Source organism: Vulpes lagopus, chromosome 2 (assembly GCF_018345385.1).
Source record: "Vulpes lagopus strain Blue_001 chromosome 2, ASM1834538v1, whole genome shotgun sequence".
NCBI classification, from domain to species: Eukaryota; Metazoa; Chordata; class Mammalia; order Carnivora; family Canidae; genus Vulpes; species Vulpes lagopus.
Window position 1 is genome coordinate 161,888,344 of NC_054825.1, and position 18,670 is coordinate 161,907,013.

At 41.5% G+C, this 18,670-nt stretch overlaps 1 protein-coding gene across 1 annotated transcript; it reads right to left on the reverse strand.

Annotated features, from left to right (window-relative positions):
• Positions 1-5,086: 5,086 nt before the first annotated feature.
• On the reverse strand, positions 5,087-11,730 carry FPR2 (formyl peptide receptor 2). Its single transcript, XM_041737370.1, has 2 exons — positions 11,711-11,730; positions 5,087-7,257 (listed from the first exon to the last, which is right to left on the reverse strand). The coding sequence occupies exon 2, from the start codon at positions 7,244-7,246 to the stop codon at positions 6,191-6,193; it is 1,056 nt and encodes a 351-aa protein (XP_041593304.1). The 5' UTR covers positions 7,247-7,257; positions 11,711-11,730; the 3' UTR covers positions 5,087-6,190.
• Between the last annotated feature and the right edge of the window lie 6,940 nt (positions 11,731-18,670).

The following is an 18,670-nucleotide window of genomic DNA, read 5'->3' on the forward strand; positions in this document are numbered from 1 at the left end:
CCTTCTTACTCTAAGGGATAACAAAGGTGCAGAAAAGTGAATTAAACAAGTATACAGCTTGTCCGATTCCTATAAAACAAATATCTGAGACCCCTGGTGGCTCAGCGGTTGAGCATCTGCCTTTGGCTCAGGGCGTGATCCCGGGTCCGGGGATGAGTCCCGCATCGGGCTCCCTGCATGGAGCCTGCTTCTCCCTCTGCCTGTGTTTCTGCTTCTCTCTGTGTCTCTCATGAATAAATAAATAAAATATTTTTAAAAAAATAAAACAAATATCCATGTGCCCCCACAGAAGTCAAGATCTAGAAATTTACCAGAATCCCAAAAGCCTGCCAGCCAACCTTGCATACTTTTCAGATCAAACCTGCTCTCTACTCCTAGCTGTGATCACCTGCTTGGCTTTTATGTAATAAATCCCTTGCCTTTTACTTTTTCAAATTTTTAAAAAAGATTTTATTTATTTACCTGAGAGACAGAGGGAGGGGGAACAAGCAAACTCCCCGATGTGGGGCTTGATCTCAGGACCCCAAGATCACAACCTGTGCAAAAGTCAGATGCTTGACCGACTGTGCCACTTGGCACACTAATCCCTTGGCTTTTAAAAGTAAACCTAAGTATGTATACCTAAATGTAGTGCAGTTTAATTTTGCCTTTTGGAAAACTGTACATAAATGGAATATAACAAATCTATTCTGATATATGTGGCTTTTCATTTAACAGGATGATCTTAAGATTCATCCATGACATACAGGCTACTTCGTTCATTTCTATTGTATAGTAACTCATTTTATGAATATATTGCAATCATTCATCCTACTGTTGATAGACATTTGGTTTGTTTGTAGTTTGGGGCTATTATGAAATATGTAAGTATTTTATAATCTTGGGCACACTCTGTTGTTCAGCTCTGTTTGTCACTCACATATCATGTATGTGTCCTTGTGTTCATAGGCACATGCTTGTTGGCAGGACATATATCTAGGAGTGGATTTGTTGGGTCATAGAATGAGTTTTTAAAAGACTTTAATGTGCAAACTGGAAACATGTACAAGAGTAGAAAGCTTCAAAAACTGAAAACATTTTGTTGATCTTTCCAGTGAGAGAGATCAGTTTGCTTTCCCTTCCTTTTTTCCCCTGGAGAATATTTCTAATCAAATACCATATGTCATGTCATTTTGCCCTTAAATAATGTAGTATCTATAACAGATAAGGATTTTAAAAGACTAGAGTCAGGGCACCTGGGTGGCTTAGTCAGTTAAGTATCTGCCTTTGGCTCAAGTCATGATCCCAGGGTCCTGGGATCCGGCCCCACGTCAGGCTGCCTGCTACTCCCTCTTCTCCTGCTCCTCCGGCTTGTGCTTTCTCTCACTATCTCTTTCTTTCTCTCAAATAAAAATAAAATAAAATAAAATAAAATAAAATAAAATAAAAAGACTATAGCCACCATACCATTACAATTGACAACAATTTTTAAATATATTAGGGTTCTCCAAACAAACAGAACCAATAGGTTCTGTGGTTGTATGATTTATTGCAAGGTTATCGGCTTGCGTGATTGTGGAGGCTGAGAATTTGGAGTTGGAAAGGGTGGGGAAGATATATTTCTGATTAATTGGTAATTCTGTTGGCTGTTCCTATGGAAGAGTAGAATACTGACAGCTTAACTCACCCACATTTGCCACTTTAAAACCAAAGCAACTGCAGAGGGCCTTGAATAAGATACGGGGGACAGCAACTTTTCTGTCAAGATGTATTTTGCTAACTGAACTGCCCACATGGCCTTCCTAATAGCTGCCTCACCAGCCCCACAAGAAGACCATTTGTTCTTGGTGGCTGTAGACTATAAAGATATATCTGTATTTCCAAGATCTGATACTATTTCTTATTTTGTTCTTGCTGCTAATCATCAGAGGAATCTGATTGCACATCAGTTACCAGAGAGCTTTGTGAATAAATATGGATTCCTGCATTCTGCACCAGACTTTGTTAATCAGATGGCTTGATGCTGCAGTGACTTAACCCATATTAAAAGAAAAAAAATACCCAAGTGATTCTGACAGAGCAGTATCAGTTGTAGATTCATACTTGGGAAATAGTTACCTAGATGGTATTTGGAGCTAGGACAGCCATGAGATGGGAACAAGAGGGAAAAACACAGTTGCTCTATCTTCAGCATCCCAAGATTATGAGACATTCACACAGATCCTCTTTATCTAATAGCAAGTTTATCTAGTATCTTAGGGCGGGATGAAATACAGGAGAGATCCCCACTCTCCTATCTCTGGAATGTACATTCTGGAATGTGAGGACTTCCTGGATTAGAAGATAGTTTTCCTTGTTCAGATGCACTTAGAAATTCACTCTGGGTAGGGGTACCCAAGTGGCTCAGTTGGTTGAGTTCTGATTCTTGGTTTCTACTCAGGTCCTGATCACAGGATTGTGAGATGGAGCCCCGCATTGGGCTCCACACTGGGCGTAGATCCTGCTTAAGATTCTCTTTTTCTCTCCCTCTGCCCTCCTCCCCCCACCACACACACAAAATTCACTCTGGGGGAGCTCATGGAGGAGAGAATCTGGTTTTCCTAGAGGGTCAATCCCAATGAGGCTGTAAAGCTGCGAAGGCAGCCAGACTCCCATTTCCTTGCTTTGTGTTCTGGCAGCCACAGGGTGGAGCTCAATTTCTCAGTTTGTTTTCTTTAGCACTTGAGACAAGCAAGGACACAAAAGACAGCCAAACAGGAATTGTTTACTTCTGCTTCCTTTTGACCCCCCAGCTCTCCCTGTCCTAATAAATCAAAATTTAGAGAACTGCAATGCCTCTATGAATGAGTTACCCTACTTGAGGAGTCCAGAAGCTATGAAGCTTCCTGGTACAAAGGAAAAGGAATCCAAATTTTACTGAAATATTAAAAAAAAAAAAAAAAAGTGGGATATAACAAACCTAAGGGCAAAAATGAATAAAAGATAAACATAAAGATAAGGGACACCTAGGTGGCTCAGTTAGTTAAGCATCCGACTCTTGATTTCGGCCCAGGGCATGATCTCAGGGTGGTGAGTTCAACCCCAGGTTGGACTCCATGCTTAGTGGAGTCTGCTTGAGATTTTCTTTCTCCCTCTGCTCCTTCCCTCATTCTCTCTCTCTAAAGTAAATAAATAAATTTTTTCTTAAAAAATGAAAATTAATACATTTGTGTAAAAGAAATACCCATGTACCAGCAACAAGTCAAGACATAGATCCTGATCACCATTCCAGAAGCCATCAGCCACAATATACTTTTTTTCCTGATCATTTTCCCTCCCTCCTTCCAACTGTAACCACCATCTTTTTTCTTTTTTAAGAATTTATTTATTTATTTATTCATGAGAGAGACACAGAGAGGGACAGAGAGACAGAGGCAGAAGGAGAAGCAGGCTCCCCACAGGTAGTCTGATGCAGAACTTGATCCCAGGACCCCAGGATCACGACCTGAGCCAAAGGCAGATGCTCAACCACTGAGTCACCCAGGTGCCCCTATAATCACTATCTTGATTATGGTAGTCAATTTATCACTTTCCTTTATAATTTTGCTACATAGTTACATATCTCTAAACTATGTAGTTTAATTTAATTTAAAGGCTTCCATATATCCACCAAGAAAAGTTGTCTCCCTAAGAGATGTAGCAATGGGCATTATAGCCCTAGCAATAAATAAGAGCAGGAAAATCAACTAAGTTATATGTAACCTTTATTTTACCCTCAGATAAACCTATACATATTGCAAAAGAACATGTGTGTACACAGCTATTCATAGCATTGTTTGTAACAACAAAAGGCTTTAAAACAATTTAGCCAAAGGGGCAGAGAAGTGATTAGAAACAATTTAAATAGTCATTAATATGTAACTGATTAAATGTTTTGATACATCAATCCAGTGGAATACCATGCAAGCATTAAAAAGAATGAGGAAGCTCTTTATATGCTGATATGATATAACCATGGCCTGTTATTGCTTAGAATTTATTGCATCTAACTGAAAGGATGGCTGAGAAAAGTATTATTTTAGGTGGTTGAATTTCAACCTACTTTTTGTAATGGAGGGGGATGAATATTGGGTTGGAAGCTGGCAGTCTGTACCACATCTTACCCTCTGTCCTCTCCACATCTCTGTATACTCTTCCAAGCAGAAGTAATCCCATCCTTCCCAAGGGTGGTAGCCCCAGTGTTTTATTTTGGAGTTTTAGATGCAATAAGGTCTATAAGTGTTTCTTTGTGATAAGCATTCCATAAAGTTATAAGAATCCTCACTTCCGGAGACCTAATATATAATGGTGCAATAGGAACTGGGCATACACAATGAAGACTTCCAATGAAGAACAGAAAAATAGGATGTAGCAGGTACTATTCTGTTGCAAATAACCAAAGCCAGTGAGCAGAATCCTAAGAACCCAGCTCTGACAGTGAAGCAAGTTTCTTAATTAGCCTATTTGGAAGCACTGGTTCTATTGAGAAGATGTACACCATCCTTTGCGCCTGGCTTTGCACTCTTGCATTTCTTACTTGTTTCTTATTTTCTATGGCCACACCTTAGTTGGACATTTCTTGGGAACTAAAAAAAGCATTTCTAGGAGTCAAAAATGCAAATGAAATGGGTACACTGCTGTGAGCTGGAAATGCAAAACTTTAGGGATGACATGAAAGAAAGGAGAAGGAAGATGACAGTAAAGCAGCATATTGAGTGAGGAACTTTTGATAACAGGACTATCTAATATTTAGTTTGAGTTCTTTCTTTTGCCAGTGCATCAGGAAAGTATGTTGCCTAGTAACATAATTTGTGAGTGATATTTGCAGAAAGAAAAAAAAAAAAGCTGAGTACTATCTTGGACTGACTTTTTTCCAAAAGAAAAGCACCAGGCAACATTCAAAGTGCTTTACTTGAAGCAGAAACTCAAAACCAGAGGTGTTCATAAAAACATAAACTACATGGGAATTTGTAAATATTGTAAACTGCAGTGAGAATCCCCTGGGTACTCTCAATTCATAAAATGAGGGTGAGAGGTCATTTTAGCTAGACATTAAAGGTTTTTACTTGACACCTGGATGACACTTTTGTTATTGATTCATTAATTCAGTATTTATTGAGTATCCATCTGTCACTCATTAGGCACTATTTTACATATAGGTGTAGGGATCCATCAGTGAACAAAATGGACCAAAATCCCTGCTTTCAGATAGCTTAGTTATGTTACATCACTCCCATTATGTGAAGGAAACCATACCAACTACTATGTACAGTTATTATACTGTTTCATGCCAATAGATTTGACAGTTTGGATGAAATGGCTAAATTCCTTGAAAGTCACAGTTTACCAAAATTGACAGAAGAGGAAATAGAAATAGTTATGGGACATAACTATTAAAGAAATTGAACTCATTGCTAAAAGCCTTCCCAGAAAGAAAACCCAAGGCCAATTGGCTTCACTGGTGAAAGTCTAAACATTTATGAAAGAAAAGAGTCAGAGGAATCGCTTCCCAAGTCTGTTTAGGAGGCCATTAGAAGTTTGGTGTAAAAGGTGATAGGGACACTAAGGGAAAGAAAATAGACCCATCTTTACATACACATAAATGCAGAAGTTCTAAACAAATCTAATGAGATAATTTATAAATAGACCAAATACATCATGACTAAGTGTGGCTTATCCTATGACTGCAAGGGTAGTTTAACATGCAGAAATTAATCAGTGTAATGTGTAATAAAAGGATAATACTAAATGATCATCTTCATATACACATAAAATGCATGATATACAATCCAATAGCTATTCATGATTTTAAAAAAGAAAACTCTTAGTACTAAAACTAAGAATACAAAGAAATTTCTATAATCTGATTAAAAACAGCTTTTTAAAAACCCTAAGCAAAATTTTAATGGTGAAATAACAAACGTTTTCCCCCTACTATACTCTCTTATGTAAACTTTACAAACACCCCATCACTTTCTTTTCTTTCTTGTACTCTTTGACAAGCTCCACTTATCCCAGGGTACAGGCTGAGGTCCAAAATCAAAATAACATCTATGTCACTTTTTCCCTCCCAAATCAAGGAACACCAAAGTATTTTTCATGATGAGTGCTTCAGTATGACCCATGGTAATGTGAAGCTGAAAATGCGAGCACGGTAGGAGCATGCAGAGCTAAAAAATGGCTCTCAGTCCTCTCACATTGCCTGTAACTCTGCTTCTGCAGATGGTAAAGCAGATTTGGCTGTTGTGTCAGTGGTCTGGGTTACATCCTCACTAAGGGCCCTCTCCAGACTGGCAGGCAGGGAGTGGATCAGTCTCTCTCGGAAGTCTTGGCCCATGAAGACATAGAGCATTGGGTTGAGGCAGCTGTTGAAGAAGGCCAGGGAGCTCGTTGGATTAACCAAGACGTCCAGGATTTTGTACTTACCTTCAAACAACATCTCTTTGAGCCAGACTGTGCCTAAAAGGGCAATCAGTTGAAAGGGGAACCAACAGAGAAAGAAGGAAGCCACAACAGCAGTAAGGACCCGTAAGGGACGACTGGATTTAATCATGCCTTTTTTGTGTATCTTGGCAGCAATGAGCCCGTAGCAGATAGCAACGATGGACATTGGCATGCTGAAGCCAATGATAAACCGGATGATCCCTCTGGCTGTCAACATGGTGATGGCCACCTTCAACCTCTCTTCAATACTGTTGCCCCAGGATGCAAAATTGAAAGTACAGTATATATTCCCTGTTCCATCATTTACTGTAGTCAAGAAGATGAAAACTGGCAAGGTAAGGATTAGGGCAAGAATCCAAGGTCCAATGATCATTTTTGTAGCCAGGCTTACTGTACGGTGGTTCTGGGCCCAGACTGGATGCAGGACACAAATACAGCGGTCCAGGGCAATGAAAGCAATGAGGAAGACACTTCCAAACAGGTTTATGTCCACCACAATATGAACTGCCTTGCATAGGAACCAGCCAAAAGGCCACAGTTCTCTCATGGCCATTGAGACAATGAGGAATGGTAGGGTGGCAGTGAAGGAGAAGTCAGCTAAGGCCAGGTTCAGGTAACAGATTGTGGTGACTGTGCGTGCCATCCGGAATCCAGCCACCCAGATCACAAGCCCATTGCCCAGGATGCCAAGGACAAAGGTGATCCCAAGCACCACCAATGGCAGGATATGCAGAACCTTGTAGCCAGCAGACTCATGGAGCATCTCTTCGGATCCATTCAGAGGGATGGAGAGGTTGTTTTCCATCTTGCCCACACCTGAAACATTTCAATTGCCATTTCTCATCTGTGGAACCATCTTATAGCATCCCTATTCATGGCCAACATTAACTTCTACTATAGCTCCCACTCCAGCCAGGAACCCCACTCTCCTGAAACTTGGCCAGTCATACTATAAAACTGGCACTCTCTTGCCTAATATGTTGGGAAAGGATAGTTCTCCATAGTCCCATAGTTACTCAGATGTATTCCACCTGTCAGGTTGCTTAATCAAGAGAATTACAAGGCTCTTATTCACTAGCAGAAAAGTACACTTACAGTATATAGATAAGAGAAAATTGATTGGCAGACACTTACGGCTCAGTGAGGGAAATGCTAGACTCAGAGTGAGTAGGTTCACTTCTGACCCATCATTCACTGCATAGATGTTGGCAAGCTCTGCAAAGCTTTTTCAGCCCCAGGTTCTCCCAGACTCCCAGCTCCCACTATGAGAACCCTTTGCCTGCTATTTGCTTAGTATTGACATTAAAGTTTTAGAATTTGGTTTGAGTTTATAATTGAGGATCTTTTTTTTTTTTTTTTATAATTGAGGATCTTGAACAGTTACGGTAATATGTAGAAACATATTACATCATGTTGATTCCTCCCCTTCCTGCTGGAGGAAGTCAGCAAAGGGGGCCCTATCTCTACTTTCAACCCTCTGTTTTCTTTGCTTGATATAGAGCTCTTCTCTGGGATGTAAAGAAGTTTTGCCCATTGCGTAATGTTCATGTTCTGTGGGATAAGGAGTATGAGAATAATAAAATTTGTTAGTAATATCTGTGGGGTTCTCATCAGAGACCATGCATTGTATTAATTGCTATATATGGGGATCTAGTTTGATCCACATAAAAAGCTATAGTGCTCGTATTTCTGGTTTTCATAAGAATAAATTGATGTGGGCAGCCCCAGTGGCTCAGCAGTTTAGCGCTGCCTTCAGCCCGAGGTGTGATCCTGGAGACCCGGGATCGAGTCCCACGTCAGGTTCCCTGCATGGAGCCTGCTTCTCCCTCTGCCTATGTCTCTGCCTCTCTCTGAGTGTCTCTCATGAATAAATAAATAAAATCTTTAAAAAAATGTTTTTCTTGATCTTAAAAGTAAGAATGCCCCCCCCCAAAAAAGAAAAAGAATTAAAAAAAATGTAGTGTCTGCATCTGGACCAGGTCACATCTATAACTACTGCATCCAAATTCAACACAGAGGTCTGTGTGGCTCTCACCTCTATGCTACATTAACAGATTTCCTAATATTATGATCTGTTAACTGTATCAGAAATATCCAGGGTGGCTGGGGTGCCTGGCTGGCTCAGTCAGTGGAGCATGTGACTCTTGATCTCAAGGTTATGAGTTCAAGCTCCACACTGGGTGTAGAGATTACTTAAAAATAAAATCTTAAAAAAAGAGAGAAATATCCAGTGTGGCTATTAATAGTGAATATTCATGAACCTCACCCTAGAATCTCTTTACATAAAAGCTAAGGTGGTCTTCTATGGCCTCAAAAATTTGAGAATCAATTTACCCTGACCTATTCAGCCTCCTTAAGAGAAATTGCAGTTACTAAGCACCTGTTAACATTTAATACTCATAATCATATTGCAAAGTGTTGGGGCACCTGGGTGGCTCAGTCAATTAAGTTCCTGACTCTTGATTTTGGCTCAGGTCAGGATTTCAGAGTCATGGCATGGAGCACCATGTCAGGCTCTGCACTCAGCAGGAAGTCCGCCTAAGATTCTTTATTTCCCTGTTCTGCCTCTTCCTGCCCCTCTCTCTAAAATAAATAAATAGGGGCACCTGGGTGTTTCAGTCAGTTAAGCATCCAAGTCTCAGTTTCAGCTCAGATCGTGATCTCAGGGTCATGAGATGGAGCCTCACGTCAGGCCGCATGCTCAGCAGAGTCTGTTTGAGTTCTCTCTCCCTCTCCCTCTGCCCCTCCCACTCATGCCTTCTATTTCCTATGCTTTGAGATGATAAAATGCATCCACAACACACTCTTGGTTGTTATTATAGCTCAATTGGCCACCTCTTCTCAATTGGCCTCCTCTCCCAATTTCTTACCTTTTTCTCCTCTAAATTTAACTTTTTTTATTTTTAAAGATTTTTTTTAAAGATTGTATGTATTTAGAGAGAGAGAGAGCCTGCACATGCAAGCAGGGGAAGGGGGCAAAGGGAGAGGGAGGGAGAGAATCTTAAGCAGACTCCACACTGAGTGCGGATCCCCACTAGGGGCTCAATCTCACAACCCCTGAGATCATGACCTGAGCCAAAATCAAGAGTCAGATGCTTAGCCAACAGCCACCGGGTGCCCCTTAAAGATTTTATTTTATTTTTTAAAGATTTTATTTTTACGTAATTTCCACACCCAATGTGAGGTTTAGACTCACAACCTCGAGATCAAAGAGTCCTGAGCTCCACCAAGCCAGGCGTCTCAGTCCTGATAACTTCTAAGCTCCCTAAAACTCTAGTCTGATATACCCACCTGACTTCTTGACTAAAACAGATCCTTGATGTCTTTCCCTTATTGCCCAACTTAATCCAAGTCTGTCTTCTGTCTGCAAAGCAACTGAATCCACTCCCAGAATCATTCCCATTCCTTGTCCATGGCCCCCACTTCTGGCCTGCATATTTGGACCAACCTTGCTAATAGCTTGTTCCTGCTACAAATGCCTCCCCCTGAGTACCGCTCACCCAAAATCCAGTCTCCAGACATTAGCCAAATGATCTTTTAAAAGATCATGATAGATCATGACCTTGTTCTGCTCAACATCCTCCAGTAGTTTCCAAAGTCCGGACTTCCAAACTCAAGTTTACCAAACACTCTTGGATCTGCACCATCTATCCTTTTGTGACCCAATTTCCAAAGTGTGAGGGAGTCCCCACATCAACAAACAATTTTTGAACATCAGCAGGTGTCTAAGAACTCAACTCCATTCTGACACTATCAGATTGCACAGGTTAAAAGTTCAGTACTAAAAGATGCTCCCTGCACCTAGGGCAATTCAGATACTAGGTACAAGTCTGGGGTACCTGTGGTTCTGACTGACTGGCTATAAATCAGAGGTTCCCACAACCTCTTCCTCGGATTCAATTCATCTGTTGCAGTGGCTCACAGAGCCCAGAGAAATATTTTATTTGCTAGATCACCAGTTTATTATAAAAGGATATCACTCAGGAACAGCAGATGAAAGAGATACATAGGGCCAGGTGTGGGGAAAGGATGTGGAGTTTTCATGTCCTCTTCAGGTGTGCTGCTCCCTCCATGTTTTCACCAACCCAGAAACTCTCTGAAGTCTGTCCTTTTGGGTTTTTATGGAGGCTTCATTACACAGTCATGATTGATTAACTCATTGGCTATTGGGGATTGAACTCAGTCTCTGTGGCTGATTTTCTCCCATCCTTAGGTGCTTTCCGAAAGTCACCTCATTAACAAAAAAAGACACCTCTGCCACTCTCATCACTTAGGAAATTCCAAGAGTTTTAGGAACTCTGTGCCAAAAACAGAACGAAAACTTAAATATTTCTTTTTCTTTAAGATTTTATTTATTTATTTGAGAGAGAGAGCAGAAAGCACAAGTGGGGAGTGGTGAAGGGAGAGGGAGAAGCAGGCTCCCTGCTGAGCAGGTGCTGATGCCAATGCCAGGACTCAATGTCCTCCCAGGATCATGACCTGAGCCGAAGGCAGACACCCAACTGACTGAGCCACCTAGATGCCCCCCAACATCACACTCAATCATACTTCATACATCGCTCTAGTCTTACACAATGCATTCTATCCATTGAACTCCTTCGATTGCTTGAACATGCCAAGCTCATTGCCATCTTGAGGCTTCTGCATCCTCTGTTCCTCTGCCTATTATGCTCTTTCAAGCTTCCCACATTTGGCTCTTCAGTAAGAATGAGTTATTACATCTTCAGAGGCCCCACCTGGCCCACAATACAGGGCAGCTACTCCAGGCAGGCTTATTCTACCAGATATTCTTGTTTTTTTTATCCATTCTTTCATTTCCTATTCTAAATATCCTCCACAATGGTATAAACGCTAGAAGACTACCAAATTTTTTCAGTGCTAAATTTCTAGAGTAATTCTGTCCAAAGGAAACATACATGCGAGCCACATATGAGGCTTACCATTCTTTCTACAAAGTAAAAGAAATAGTGATAATATATTAATTTTAATAATATATGTAACCCAGCATATCAAAAAGAATATCATTAGAACAGGTAGCCAATATAAGAATTATCAGTGAGCTATTCTGCATTCTTTCTTCATGCTAAGTCTTTTGAATATACTAAATGTCTTTTACAGCACATCTCAGGTTGGACCAGTGAGAGCTCAATAACCATATATAGCAAGTGGATTCTAGATTGGATAGCCTAGCTCTGAAGGTTTAGGAGGTATCTGCCACCTAGCAGATGTTCAAATAGTAATTTTTGAAATTGTCAGGGTCCCAACTTACCACTGGCTGAGATCCTTTTTCTCTTGTTAGTTCCTGGCTTCTTGCAGAGTGACTCAAGTTGGGCAGACACTTTATTGAACAAAGGGGGAGGAGAGATGAAGCTGGAACCAATCAGGTGACAGAAACCCAGGGCTTCTTGCAACTTCCAGAAAACACCCTGAATATGTTGTCAGTGTACTCTCCTTGGAGACTGAAGTCTGAATATTCCCCTCACCTCCAGCCCTATTACAGGAGACAGGAATTGACCCCTCTAAATATCAAGAGTCAAGAAGTGTGGGTGTCCCAGCCCTTTCTCCTTAAGAGGTTCAGGAAAATGAAGGAAACAATTATTGAAGGTAGAGGAACTCAAGGCAAGAAGTAAAAAGCAGAGATAATGGTTAAGCAAAAACTTGTTTCTCTTTTCACACAGCACTTCTGACACCAAATGTGTAGCAAAGGGCTCCATCCCACAGCAAGACTGCCCCCATTTCAGATACTACTTGCAAGTCCCTGGTTGTCACCTGCAGCTGACTGACCAGCTATAAATCAGGGGTCTCTGAGGCCCCCTCTTCAGGTCCAATAATTGGCTAGAGTGGCTCGACAAACTTAGGAAGCCAATTTGCTTTCGTTTACCATTTTATTATAAAGGATACAACTCAAAACCAGCTGAAGCCAGCGTCCATCTTGTCAGTTCAGAAGAAAAAATGAACAGTAGAGTGTGTATTGCCCCCAGGCATGGCGGGACCAGCTGAGGAACCTGTAGGTATGCAACCCCACTAGCTTACAAGTAGTTAATTAGCACTACCCTAAAGGTGTAACCACCACATTTACTTAGTGAAATCTCTAACATAAAGAAAAATTTCCAATTCTCAGTCTCCTGAGTTGGAAAAGACCTCCAGATGACCAGATGAAGTGGTGCCAGAGCACCTGCTATCATGAACTCATAGGCCTCCAGTCAGCGGTTTTCAGCTTCTCAGGTGACTCCTGCCCCTAACTTTTGCCCTTTATCTTATTTTAAAGATTTATTTGAGAGAGACAGAGAGTGCATGAGCAGGGTGGAGTAGGAGAGAAAGGATTTCAAACAGACTCCCTGCTGAGCAGGGAGCCCAACACAGGGCTCTATCCCATGATCCTGAGATTATGACCTGAGCTGAAATCAAGAGTCAGACACTTAACCAGTTGAGCCACCCAGGCATCTCAGATAAAGCCCCTCACTTGCAAACCATCAGGGAGTTTGGGGCTAATCAGCATTAGGTCCCCATTCTCCTAGGAGGAGCCACATCAGTAAATAACCCTCCTTTCTGCACTGCCAAAGCTCAGTGTCGGTTTTTATTGGCTTGCTGCACATCAGGTAGACAAACTCTCATTTGGGTTGGTTATATGGCCAAATGGAAGGGATACATAGGCAAAGTATATAGAGGTTGGATGTGTACACTTTCCATATCCTCTCTGAGGGCACCACCATCCCAACACCATGATGTGTTCGCTAACCTAGAAGCTCATCAAATCTTTCGTTCAGGAGTTTTTATAGAGCTTAATCTCCAAACCCCTCCCATCTTCCCTACCCCAAAATCTGTGTGTGGGGCTGAAAGTCCCAAAGCTTTAGTCACCTAGTCCTTCAGAGGCTTTCATAGGGGCCCCACTTAAGTCACTTTATTAGTATAAACTTTGGTGTGATCAAAAAGAGATCCTTAGATATAATAAAATATATCTTTATATATTTTATGTAAAATATGTATTTTTTTCATTTATGTAAAAATGCGTTTATTTAAAATACATTTATATATTTTATCATTCAGGAAATTCATGGGGTTTTAGGAGCCTGTGCCAGGAACTAGGGACAAAGACCAAATATATTTTATTTTATTTTTTATTTATTTATTTATTTTTTAAATTTATGATAGTCACAGAGAGAGAGAGAGGCAGAGACACAGGCAGAGGGAGAAGCAGGCTCCATGCACCAGGAGCCTGATGTGGGATTCGATCCTGGGTCTCCAGGATCGTGCCCTGGGCCAAAGGCAGGCGCCAAACCGCTGCGCCACCCAGGGATCCCCCAAATATATGTTATAAAACATAATGCTAAAAGAAATAGTGGGGGCACCTGGGTGGCTCAGTCTGTTGAGCATCCTACTTTTGATTTTGCCTCAGGTCACTATCTTGGGGTTGTGAGATCAATGTTCAACATGGGGCCTGCTTGGGATTCTCTCTCCCTCTTCCTCTGCCCCTCTATCCTCCACCCCATGCCCACCTGCTAGAGCTCTATCTCTCTCTAAAGAATAAATAAATACAAATAAAAGGAATTGTAACCAGGAACACAGAGAGAGGTAAGGGAGATGTGTAAAAGAGGACCCTTCACCCAATACCATCATCAAGATCAATCCCCTAAACTTCTGCTCCTCAGGGAGATAACTTTGAGGCCACTGATCTGAAGAGATGGGTCCTATTGAGATTTTAAGCACCATCATACTGTTCTACAGAATTATTCTCAAATCCAGTCACTACAACCATGGAGAAGAGTTAAAAGCCAGAAGACAAGAGTCTAAGAGAAAGAGATGAAAACAACTATTTTCTTTTTTCTCCCAGAATCACTATACCAATGGGATGTTTTCAGTTATACGTATAGCAAACATGTGAATCCCTTAAACCATGAAGAAATTTATTATTATAAAGGTTTGAAGTTTTATTTTTTAAAAAATAAAGATTTTATTAATTTATTCATGAGAGACACTGAGAGAGAGAGAGGCAGAGACAGAAGCAGAGGGAGAAGCAGGCTCCCTGTAAGGAGCCCAATCCGGGACTCAATCCTGGATCCCAGGATCACTCCCTGAGCTGAAGGCAGATGCTCAACCGATGAGCCATCCAGGCATCCCACCTTTCTCATTTTATAAGGAAGGAGAATCTGTCCTGGAATCTCTGCAAACCTGCTTTTAACTTTTTACTGACAGAACTGAGTGACATAGCATTTCCAGACCAATACAAGGAAAAAAAAAAAAAAAGTCTTAATGAAGTTGCCCTGGTTGGCTTACAATGAAGGAAATTACTACCTGAATAAAATGGGATCCACTGATTAAGGAATAAGGGTGGTAGATATTATACTGGTGTAGGCCTCCAAAGGAGTTCTTGCTTGCTGCCTCCTGGGAACACAGAAATTAATCAGACACAGGCTCTAACCAACTAGATGAAAAGATGAGACAATGAAGTGAAGTGCTTGTGTCCTGACTCAGGTCCTTGGGCCCCCCAAGCAATAGAAATTTACTAGAGGCCAAACAGGAATTCCAGGCAAGGCTTTTTTTGGGGCTGATGCTCAAGCACAAGGGAAACAGCACAAAGGAAAGCTGGCTCTCTGAACAAAGGCTGGAGAAAGTTTTTAAAGAGACTGAGGTGGGAAAGAAGTGACTCAAAGCAGGTAGTTGGAGAGATATGGGATGTTGGCTCACAGGCGTAGCAAACAGAACATTCTTCATCATGCGTTGCATATTTCATTAATATGTTAAATCTCCATCGCTGGGAGTGTTTTTAATATTACATCCGGGAGGAGGGGCACCTGGATGGCTCAGTCCCTAGAGCACTTTAACTAGCTGCCTTTAGCACAGGTGATGATTTCAGGGTCCTGGGATGGAGCCCTGCGTTGGGCTTCCTGCTCAGCGGGGAGCCTGCTTCTCCCTCTCCCTCTGCCTGTTGCTCCCCTTGCTTGTGCTCTCTGGCTGTCTGTATCTCTCTGTCAAATAAATAAATAAAATCTTTAAAAAATATTATAATTAGGGGAAGTCGATGAAAGATTATTGCTGGGGTCCACCTTGGCACAGACTGGTTTGGTTTGTTCTTTGCCGGTCTTTGTAGTCAAGTCTACCCTTTGGTAAGCATCCTGCTTCCACATTCCTGGAAGATATGCTACTCAAAGGGGCATAGGATTTCAGCTATCAAGGGATGTTGGGTGTCATGGTCAATATTGAGGAGGACTCAAGTCCAGTCCCTGCTCTGTCTCATTTGGTCACAGTAGAGTAACAGTAATACATAGTAATAGAAAGATGCCTGAGTTTTTATGAGATCCTCCAAAAGAAACAGTTAACTCAGAATGGCAAGGCATAGTATCATTCAGAAAGAGGGTGACATCTAGGCTGTGTCTTAAAGACTCAGATAAAGAAGAGAAAGAAAATTGCATTCCAGGGGCAGCCAGGGTGGCTCAGCGGTATAATGCCGCCTTTGGTACAGGACCTGATCCTGGAGTCCCAGGATCAAATCCCACATCAGGCTCCCTGCATGGAGCCTGCTTCTCCCTCTGCCTGTGTCTCTGCCTCTCTCTCTCTCTCTCTCTTTCTCTCTCTCTGTGTCTCTCATGAATAAAATAAAAACTCAAAAAAAAGTTTAAAAAAAAACTGCCTTGCATTCCAGGCAGAAGGGAGTGAAAATCCACATGAGAGAGGCCAAGAAATTGGTTAAATTGGTTATTGGAGCATAGGTGATGAGGCAAAGAGTGGTAAGCGATGCCAGAGGCCATCTCCTAGAGGGTCATGACTGCTACAAGGAAGACTTGGGGGCACCTGGGTGGCACAGTCGGTTGAGCATCCGATTCTTGGTTTTGGCTCAGATTGTGATCTCAGGGATGTGAGATTAAGCCCCACATCAGGTTCCATGCTCAGTGTAGAGTCTGCTTGAGATTATCTCTCCCTCTCCCTCTGCCCCTCCTGCTCATGCTCTCTAAATAAATAACTAAATAAATGTCTTTTAAAAAAATGAGCAGAGGACCTGAATAAACATTTCTCCACAGAAGCCATACAGATGGCCAACAGACACATGAGAAGACGCTCAACATCACTAATCATCAGGAAAATGCAAATCAAAACCACAACGAGATACTACCTCACCTTTTTCAAAATGGCTAGAATCAAAAAGACAAATAACAAGTATGAGGAAGATGTAGAAAGAAAGAAATCCTCACGTTGGTGGAAATGTAAATTGGTACAGCCATTGTCAGAAATGATATAGAAGTTCCAGAAAAAATTAAAAATATAAATACTACATGATTCAGTAATTCCACTACTGGGTATTTATCCAAAGAAAGTAAAACCATTAAAGTCATGTTTATTTTATTTTATTTTTCTAAGATTTTATTTATTCATGAGAGACACACAGAGAGAGGCAGACACAGGCAGAGGGAGAAGCAGGCTCCTCATAAGGAGCCCAATGTGGGACTTGATCTCAGGACCGGGATCATGTCCTGAGCCAAAGGCAGATGCTCAACCACTGAGCCACTCAGGTGTCCCCTAAAGTTGTGTTTAATTCTTTTTTAATTAAAAAGATAAGTGCACCCTTGGGATGCCTGGGTGGTTCAGCGATTGACCAGCTGTCTTTGGCTCAGGGCATGGTCCCGCAGTCCTGGAGTCGAGTCCCACATCGAGCTCCTTATAAGAACCTTGCTTCTCCCTCTGCCTACATCTCTGCCTTTCTCTCTGTGTCTCTCATGAATAAATAAAATCTTTTTAAAAACCATAAGTACACCCTTATATTTATTGCAGTGTTATTCACAATAGCCAAGATATGGAAGCAAAGTGTATCAATAGGTGAATGGATAATGAAGATGTCGTATACTTATATAAAGGGATATTATTTATCCATAAAAAGGAATGAGATCTTGCCATTTGCAAAAATATAGATGGATCCAGAGGGTATTATGCTAAGTGAAATGTCAGAGAAAGACAAATACCATATGATTTCACTTAGATGTAGAATCTAAAAAACAAAAATGAACAAATAAAAAAGCAGGAACATACCCATATATACAAACAAACTGGTTGTTTTGGTGGGGGCGGAGATGGTGGTGTGGGGATGGGCAAGATGGGTGAAGGGGAGTTGGAGACAAAGGCTTACAGCTATGGAATGAGTAAGTCATGGAGATGGAAGGTACAGCATAGGGAATATAGTCAATGATATGTAATAGTGTTGTATGGTGACAGATGGTAGCTACGCTTGTGGTGAGCATAGCATAATGTATAGAGTTATTGAATCACTATGTTGTGTACCTGAAACTAATATAACATTGTGTGTCAACACACTTCAATTTAAAAAAATGTTTTGAAAAACCAAAACAGGAGGGGAGCTTGTCAGATGTATGCTTTAGGAAAATCATTGTCCTAGAGTTCTGCAAAGCGATAGATTTGAGAATGTTCCCAATTGGAGGCAGAGACTTTAGAGTGAAGGATGTAGCAAGAGATTAAAGGAAAGTTGTTGAAGACCAGCCCAGGACAGATCTAGGGTCATAGACAGGAGGTGTGGTCTGGGGAGAGATGTTCCTGTTACTATTGCTACATAATAATCCACTCTAAAACATTAGCAATGTCAAACAACCACTTTATTATGCTCATGAATTATGTGGGTTAGGAATTAGAACAAGGCACAGAGGAGATGCTTCTTTCTGCCCCCAAAGACCCAAAGGCTTTGGGGTGACTTGAAGGTTGGGGACTGGAGTCATCTGGATGTTCCTTCATCCACATATCTGGTACCTGGGTGGGATTGACTAGAATGCTGAGGACCTACACAAGGCCTTTCCAGCATGGCAATCTCAGGGTAATCAGATTTCTTGCACAAGATCACCTTCCTCCAGAACAAGTGTCCCAAGAAAGCTGGTTAGAAGCTTCATGGCCTTTTCTGGCTTAGCCTCAGAAGTCACGCAGTGTCATTTCTGCTACATTCCATTGGTCAAAGTTGTCCCAATCCCACCGAGATTCAAGGGGAGAGGGCACAGACCCTACCTCTCAATGGGAGAAATGTCAAAGAATTTTGTGGCTGTTTTCTTTAAAATCACAAGGGTAATTTGGTGAATTTGGGGGCTATGAGAAGAAGCAGAGTATATTCGGATGCTAAGGCTGCCTTAACAAAAACCACAGACTAGGCAGTTTAGACCATGGAAATTTATTTTCTTAGATTTCTGGAGGCTGGAAGATCAAGGTGTCAGCAGGGCTGTTTTTTTCTGAGGCCTCTCTC